At 37.3% G+C, this 7,591-nt stretch overlaps 1 protein-coding gene across 1 annotated transcript; it reads right to left on the bottom strand.

The window, feature by feature from the left end:
* Positions 1-681: 681 nt before the first annotated feature.
* Positions 682-6,272, bottom strand: aaas (achalasia, adrenocortical insufficiency, alacrimia). The gene is made up of 17 exons (XM_020929932.2): positions 6,125-6,272; positions 5,322-5,449; positions 4,837-4,964; positions 4,707-4,762; positions 4,525-4,616; positions 4,384-4,430; positions 4,210-4,308; positions 3,646-3,789; positions 3,384-3,504; positions 3,187-3,311; positions 2,661-2,721; positions 2,479-2,569; positions 1,929-2,025; positions 1,787-1,854; positions 1,228-1,300; positions 1,045-1,129; positions 682-911 (listed from the first exon to the last, which is right to left on the bottom strand). The coding sequence occupies exons 2-17, from the start codon at positions 5,427-5,429 to the stop codon at positions 756-758; spliced, it is 1,551 nt and encodes a 516-aa protein (XP_020785591.1). The 5' UTR covers positions 5,430-5,449; positions 6,125-6,272; the 3' UTR covers positions 682-755.
* Between the last annotated feature and the right edge of the window lie 1,319 nt (positions 6,273-7,591).

The following is a 7,591-nucleotide window of genomic DNA, read 5'->3' as shown; positions in this document are numbered from 1 at the left end:
ATTTACTCAGTATCATATTGGTTTAAAAAAAAAAGTACTACAATCACAACTGAACCTGAGTTACCAGTGCCCAAACCTGCATAGAGGTCACATATGTTTTTCAGGCCATATGTTGTGTAGTTTAGAACCTCCAGAATTCACTCACTGAGCCGCAGAGGCTGCACTAGCACTGATTCATGATGGGCATCAGGTGAACGGGTATATTTAGTTATTACATTTAGGTCATGTTTGTAACATTTTAAACAAACAAAACTGCATGTCTTCCTCTAACATGTTACAATTGTCAATAGCATGGTAATATGAAACATGAAATTGTACAGTATGGAAGTTTACTCACGTTATAAATTATTCTTATTCTGAAAGTAATCTTTACAGTCATATTTCAAAAGAAGGCACTTGTTGCAGACAGAGGCAACTGAAAAAACAAAACAAAATAGCATCTTTAGCCCAAATAGCCATTCTATGGAAAAAGTCCATAAAAGTTTGTGATTTGAAAAGTATGTATATTGCAATATCAGTCCAACCTATTATTTTCATAAAATTATGATACAAATGTTTATTTTGCCAGTGATAAGAGATAGGTAAAAGCTGTGTGATTGATGCATGAATTTGCCACTTTAAAAGTACCACAAGTCAAGTCTCAGCTAGATAAAAGACAAGGCAAAGAAAAAAACAAAACAATTAAAACCTAATATGTAATTGTTTATTTAGGAAAATTCACAGTGCAAAATAAGAAAGTTGTTGTAGTGAATATTTTACAAGAGCATTTCTGTAAAAAGTGACTGGTTGGCAAAGTCAGCTGGTCTTTCTTGGGGGCGTGGCAGTGACGGACTTCCATTGAGACCAAAATGAGGAACGCCGGCGCTCAAAAAGTAGAAAGGAACATGGGTGATTTTTCCACTGGACCAACACTGAAAGAATAATGGAACAACTGTGCTTAAGGTGGCAGAAAGGAAAATCTAATCAATTATTTATAAAGAATCCATGATTTAGTAATGCATAAAAGAAAGTGGATTTTATTTAAAGAAAAATGAGGTCGCTTACCACAGTGAGGAGGGCTCCATGCTGGAAGTTTGGGTGAAATTGTATGAGCCTTGGTTCAGCTCCGGGCTCCCCCTGAACAAATCCACTACAAAAGAAAAGAGGAAGGGAGGAGGAAGAGAGCATGAATTAAATATAGCTTACTTGGGTTGGGAAAGAAATGAAAAAGTCGACAAAATTACAAACCAAGGCAAAAGCTCAAAGATGGGGCTGGTTCTGGTCTTGAACACTGCGATCATGGCAGGACGGTCTGCAGCCCCTGAAATGAAGAATTTACAGCAACTGACATTTCTCTGGGGTATTTTCAGACACAAAAAACATAAGCACTTCTCATGTACTATCTAATTTTATACTATTAATACTATATACTATTATACTATTTTACACTATTAAACATGTAAGGATACATTTTTAAAGGAATTACATGTATGTCTTTCATTAATTATTGGAAACAAGAAGAATTGTCATGCATACAAAATTCCAGAAGAGGGCACAAGAAACTGCACGACTCATGCAGTTCCATGAAGTGTTAAAATAGTAGTCTGGAAAGATGGATAGCTTTGGAGTAAAGGAAATTACTGGCATGATGCTGTAGCGAACGGTTGTATGACTTTTATGGTTTGTAGAGTTGTTATGAGTTGGAGAATAGAATTCATTATAAGTATAAGTAGTAGTTAAGTAGAGGAAGCAAAGTTCACTGCTTAATGAGCATAAATCAATAAAAAAAATAAGAAACTGACTGTACCTTTAAGAAGCACAGCAAGTCTTTCTCCTTTAGAGTCCCAGGCTAAACACTGGATCTCTCCACCAACACTTAGATAGATAAACAAAACAAAAAAACAAAATTCAAATCAATTATTATTTGTCTCCAGAATCAGAATACTTACATTATGTCTCCATCTTGTGTGTTGAAGGTCGTCTCTGAAAGATCAGCCACTACAGTCGCTGTCTGAGGTCCGGTGACAGGAGAGTTTGAAGACAGGCCTGAATTATAAAAAATAAAATAAAATTTGAAACTTGTATCTTGGCTTGGGTTAAAACAACTCAATTCTACAAAAAATAAATAAATTAATTAATTAAAGTTTTCTGACTAGTATTGCAATTGAAATTTGCAATATATGATTAAAAAGTAGTTAAATATGCACATTATAAACAACTCATGACCTTTAACATTTCAAATAAGACTGAAATATGTAAATGTGAAACAAATATAAGAATCCCATGAATGCCTTTGTGTTTTAATAATTGCTCCAACTCAAATTGCGCTTGAACCTAACACCAGTATTTTTCCTATGAGGCTTGTTTTAGTTAAGGTATTGTTGCACATTGCTCCTATATAAATAAAACAATACCACACCATTTGATTGTGGTATATTGTACAGCCGTAGTTAAGACAGTCACACCTATAAGAATACAAATAAAACAGCATGAATTAACCTGGGCTGGCGGTGAAGGTCAGGACATAGATGACACTCTCTCCTTGAACACTGAAAAGCAGACGACTTCCATCTGGACTCCAACATCCTGTCTACATACAGAAAAACAAGAAAAACAGGGTCAGGGGAAGGCTAAAACTACAAAAAAAAAAAAAAAAAAAAAAAGAGTACAGAGATTCTTACCTGGCAACGTCCTTTAAGACAAGGCCACCGCTCACACGTCCACATTCGGGTCTCCCACACCCTAATAAAATATAGTCGCTTTTTAATATCAACTTACAGGCCTGTACTGTTTAATGAACTGACAGCAAGCACTACTATTTCTTTTAATATACATGTATGCGATATATGTTGTAGTAAGATATAGATATAAGGGGAGCAATTTTATGTAATTTTATTTTTTATATAAGAATATGCCATAATACCAACAGAGAATAACAGACACATAACAGACATTATCTGCTCTGCTCTGTAACAAAGTCCTAATTTCTGTTGTTTCTGTCAATGGAACTCATAGTTGGATGATGATGTCACTCTTAATACGTTTTAAAATCTAAAAGAATGGACACACAGAGACTACAAAAAAATATTGGTGCATGATACCAGCTACATTTACCATATCAAACAGATATCACAACAGGAAAACATCAGCACTCGTATATCGACCTTGCATATAACAATAATCAGACAATTAAAAGTGTACCCATACCTAAAGAGAGCAACAGGAGTAGAAGCCAAAACATGACTACCATCAGGAGACCAGGAGAGAAAAGTGACTCCTCCTCCTCCGACTCTCTGCAGAGGAACACAGCTTTCTGCGGCCACATCCCAAACCTGACAGTGGAGACAGTCAACACCTGTATGCTCAGTGACACGTGAGTAAAACAATAAGAGGTTTGCCCCTACCAACATGGCAGTGTCCATGGGCGAAGCAGAAACCAGGAGGGATCCACTTGGAGACCAGGCGATGGAGGTGACAGGGGAGTGACCTGGGTGGGACAGAACTTGAGCACAGCCGGAGGAGGGCCTAGAGATGGGTCCATAAAAGCACATGGTTTAAAATAGAATATTTTTGATAAGACAAAAGAAAATTTAATTCAAAATCATGATTAGCATTGTCCTTGAGAAAACACATTAGTTGAGAAAATAAACGTGAGGCATATTGCACCTTGTTGATAAAGAGCAGGGATCCACGTGCCACACCAGGATACAGCTGTGACAGGCCACAGCCAGAGCTGATGCACACAGAGGCTTCCACGTCACTGCGGCAACGCTCCTCTGCAGACGGTGCTTCAGTGTAGGTGTGGTGGCACTGACAGCAGCAAGAATACACATGAAATACTTTCAAATATAATGCAAATCAAAATAGGTGGCTTCAGAATAAGAGTGAAATTTGTATGAATATTAAATTTCAATCACTAATCAAAAAATGTTATATCAGGGATATATTAAAAGCTGCAAGTAACTTTTGTAACTTTTCTGCTATGGGTCCTACACCTGTTGTCCTGAATGTTCCACAGTATTAGTTAAACTGCTGTAACTTCCCTGGTGGAACTACCTGCTTGTCTCAATCACTATAAGAGAGTTTAATGCTAAACTGTGAAATGTTTTAGGCAAAGCAATAACATATCCATGCAGATAAGCAGGTGACAGACACTAAACTAAAAGTTACATAGTTATCACTTTCAGGTGTATTTATTTAAGGATCAGTGAACACAAAAACATTTTTTACCTCTTGGGATTGTAAATCTTGATGGAGTCGTCTAGAAGAGCTACAGCAAATTTGTCTGTGTGCGGGTGCCAGGCAAAGGCTCGCACTACACAGTCAGGCCTGACAAAACAGTTAAAACATTCATTTGCACATTCAACACAAGTTTAAGCAAATTTAAGATGATAAAGTCCTTACCAATTCAAAACTTGTGAAAATTCAGCAATCATGTCTTCACTGCTCAGCTATGAAAACAAAGGCACACAGATTATTAGTGTGCTGAGTAATATTTTACCAATTTAAATTTTTTTCTAATTTTTTTAAAATAAGTTATATTACTGTAACATGAGGAAACAAAGATCCATGAAAGGAGGCAATCCGTCTGAGCAGTGCAAGAACACATCTGGAGCTCATTGCCAGCCACTTGGGCACTAAAACAGACAAAACAGACTTTTGTTAATTATTAATTGTTTAAAAATCCATATTTTTTGTAACTCTAGAAGGTAGTTTGCAGTGTTCACCCTCTGTGTCCGAGTTCGATATTTCATTTAGTAGTCCTGTAATTCCCCCATCTCTCCTGTAGAAAGATTACATACAAAGTGTTCATTATTATTTACATTTCATATTTTATACATGTTCTATGATTTGTACCAGGCCGAAGCACTCCTCATCCACAGTGTCTCTGAATGGTCCAGGAAAGCTGCTTTACTGCTGCTTTCTGTGCGACTGTGTAGCTTCAGAGAATCCCGTGGAAAATACAAGTTCAAAAGATTATTGTCCTGGAAACAAACAAAACAAAACATTCATTTAAATATGTAAATAGACCAAATAATATATAGGTGACAGTATAGATATCAGAAGGGCTGAATTTCAAAGAGAGATTTATTTGTATAGGTGAAAGAGCACATTAAGTGTTTTTGTATGAGGGAGAAAGAACGTGTAAAGAATTGTTTATGTGATGTTTTTTAATGGCTTTAATGGTGATTACAATCTGTTACTTCAAACTTAAAACACAAAACATCAACATAAAACAAGATTACTATTTTTCAAAGCCTTTGATACAATAGAACACTGCTGGATTCTAAAAATAATTCCACCATTCAAATTTGACATCACCAAGATAAACTGTAATTAACCTGGACAGTCTCATTGCTGTTGGGTCCTGACAGCAGCTCATTGTTGGATTCACACAGAGTGGTGTTTCCTGAGGGCAGCGGAGGAGGGAACAAAGTCAGGGAGCACATCTTTAGATCACTAACAGGCTCTGAAAAACACAGACAATTAATGAGTTATGGTAAAGTGTCATATGCAGAGACTTGACCCTTACACTTGTTAATGCCTATGTCAGATTGTACTGCTCCTACAATGTTCCACAGTATGGCATTGATCTCATTAAACATCTGTGAAGTTAGGCCACCAGGTCAATCTATGGGTCAGAAGCAGGTGGCAGACCCGCCATCAGAAGGGTTACACAGTGAATCTTTAAGCAATATAGTGATAGTTAAGCAACTCTACCCACAGGATAAACAAAGCAACAAATGTGGTTTGTGAGTATCAAAACTGTAAAGAACTGTAACTGTATCTGATGATACGTTTTAGAGATATTTTCATAATCGTTTTACATATCACGGTAAAACACAGATTTTGGCTCGATTAGGTTAAAACTTTTAAGGCTGATATCTGACAGTAAGGCACGGAGTTTCTACATGTTGCTCATAACAAACTAATTACAGGCTAAATGTTTCGTTTAAGACTTGAAATATAATAATAATCTGATTATGATATCACGCTAGTTCATTTGTGTACTTTCTTTGGACAACATATCAAATCCATCAGCTAATGTTAATATTTCTGATAGCCACATTGCTACTGGCTTACTTTGTAAAATTATATTTACACTTTGTCACATTGTACCTTCAAGTAGTTCAATAAAACTTACCCCTCTCTCTCTGCTGTGTCTCTCAGTATTGGTTTATTGGGCAAAAAGTGTTAAAAGAGTAAAAAACATGAGTGCAGTTTTGATGACACATTTGACTGGACCGAATCGCGCCGAGAAAGCACCAACAGGAAGCGAGAAGGACAAAAAGCGTTTCTCGCGTATGGGTCTAATGCTGGTGCTCACGGAGCTGTGCAGTGTCCTCTGGTGGACAAAGAGTGAAACTGTAATCAAAATTGTAGTCAAAATAAACCTAAAAGCCAAGCACAATATTGATTGTAATTCTAATATGCATTTATAAAGTATATTCAAATTATGGGTATATGGACGATTTGATATGCACAAGGTTAGGAAAAATGTATCTTCTTTTGAAGGAATATAATCAGGATCAGAAAAGGCTTTATTCCCATTCCCTATGAACACAACGGGAATGTGCAATATGATGCACATGAAACACTGAATAGTAGCCAAAAAAAAAAAAGTCTCTTGCTGTTTTGGTACTTATTTTAAATTTATCATTTCTTAAAATAAACTAAAAATATAAAATGCAAAATATACAGCAAAGAAATCAGAGTAGTACAAAAACAGCAGAAATCCAGTAGGCCATTTCTAGGTTTTAGTGTTATATATTCTATTTTGCTCTCACAGTGGAGCAATTCCCTAATGAAGGCATCTAAAATATAGCCTAATAAAGTACAGACAATATAGCCTACGGCATATTTTTTATTTTTTTTATCATTATTTATTTATTTATTTATTTTCAGAATGAACAAATAAAAATGCTGCGTCTCAATGAATGGCACTCTGATAGCCTAATAAAGGCATGCGTGGGGGTAAAGTTTAAATATTCGACTTCCTTAACCTTACTAGTGGCATGTGTACTTAGTGTGGGGATAACAGCGCCCCCTCAAGCGAACTTGCATTTCCGTGACGTCAATTCAGCACTGGGAAGGAGACAGCTCCCTCCCCCAAAACCGAGCGCGCTCCTCACGTTGCATGGCTCCGGTTATTGATAACACAATTTGCCCACTGGGATCCATCCCAGAAACGTGAAACTCGTGGATATATGGGCGCTGGATGTAGGCCTACTACACAAGATACAACCGAGGGGCCGAAGAACAAACAACGAACTGTCCACGCCAAATACCAGGACGGAGCCCATCCTTGCACTTGACAACGCGACATCACCCGGGCAGAAAGGTATGGGAATGTTATAGTATCCACTTAAACCGCGCGTGAAGCACAGATGAGCCTGTGATAAGTGTCTGTTTGGCGTAATGCCGCTGCCGCTCGTGCCGCTCACACTGCACCAATCAAAGCAGCGTGCTCGATCAGCTGCACAAACTATGATTTTTGTGACCACAAAATGTCTCACTATCATCTACATTTGCGTTGATGCTTGAACCGAGCAACGTAAAGACGCTGCGGCAATCTGACTTGGACCATACAGGACTGGACTGGACATAGGGC

The sequence above is a fragment of the Boleophthalmus pectinirostris genome, unplaced genomic scaffold (assembly GCF_026225935.1).
Source record: "Boleophthalmus pectinirostris isolate CB_2022bp ecotype Guang Dong unplaced genomic scaffold, ASM2622593v1 HiC_scaffold_8, whole genome shotgun sequence".
Taxonomy (NCBI): Eukaryota; Metazoa; Chordata; class Actinopteri; order Gobiiformes; family Gobiidae; genus Boleophthalmus; species Boleophthalmus pectinirostris.
Note: the sequence above shows the minus strand (reverse complement) of the source record. Positions and strands in the feature narration are given on the sequence as shown.

Bases quoted from the DNA above. Each gene is read 5' to 3' on its own strand.
- aaas (XM_020929932.2), bottom strand. From the start codon at position 5,429: ATGTGCTCCCTGACTTTGTTCCCTCCTCCGCTGCCCTCAGGAAACACC. The intron at 3,312-3,383 runs GTAGGGGCAAAC...CTCCACTGTCAG, and splicing joins CCATGGACACTGCCATGTTG to GTTTGGGATGTGGCCGCAGA. The intron at 912-1,044 runs GTAAGCGACCTC...TTATTCTTTCAG, and splicing joins ATGGAGCCCTCCTCACTGTG to TGTTGGTCCAGTGGAAAAAT.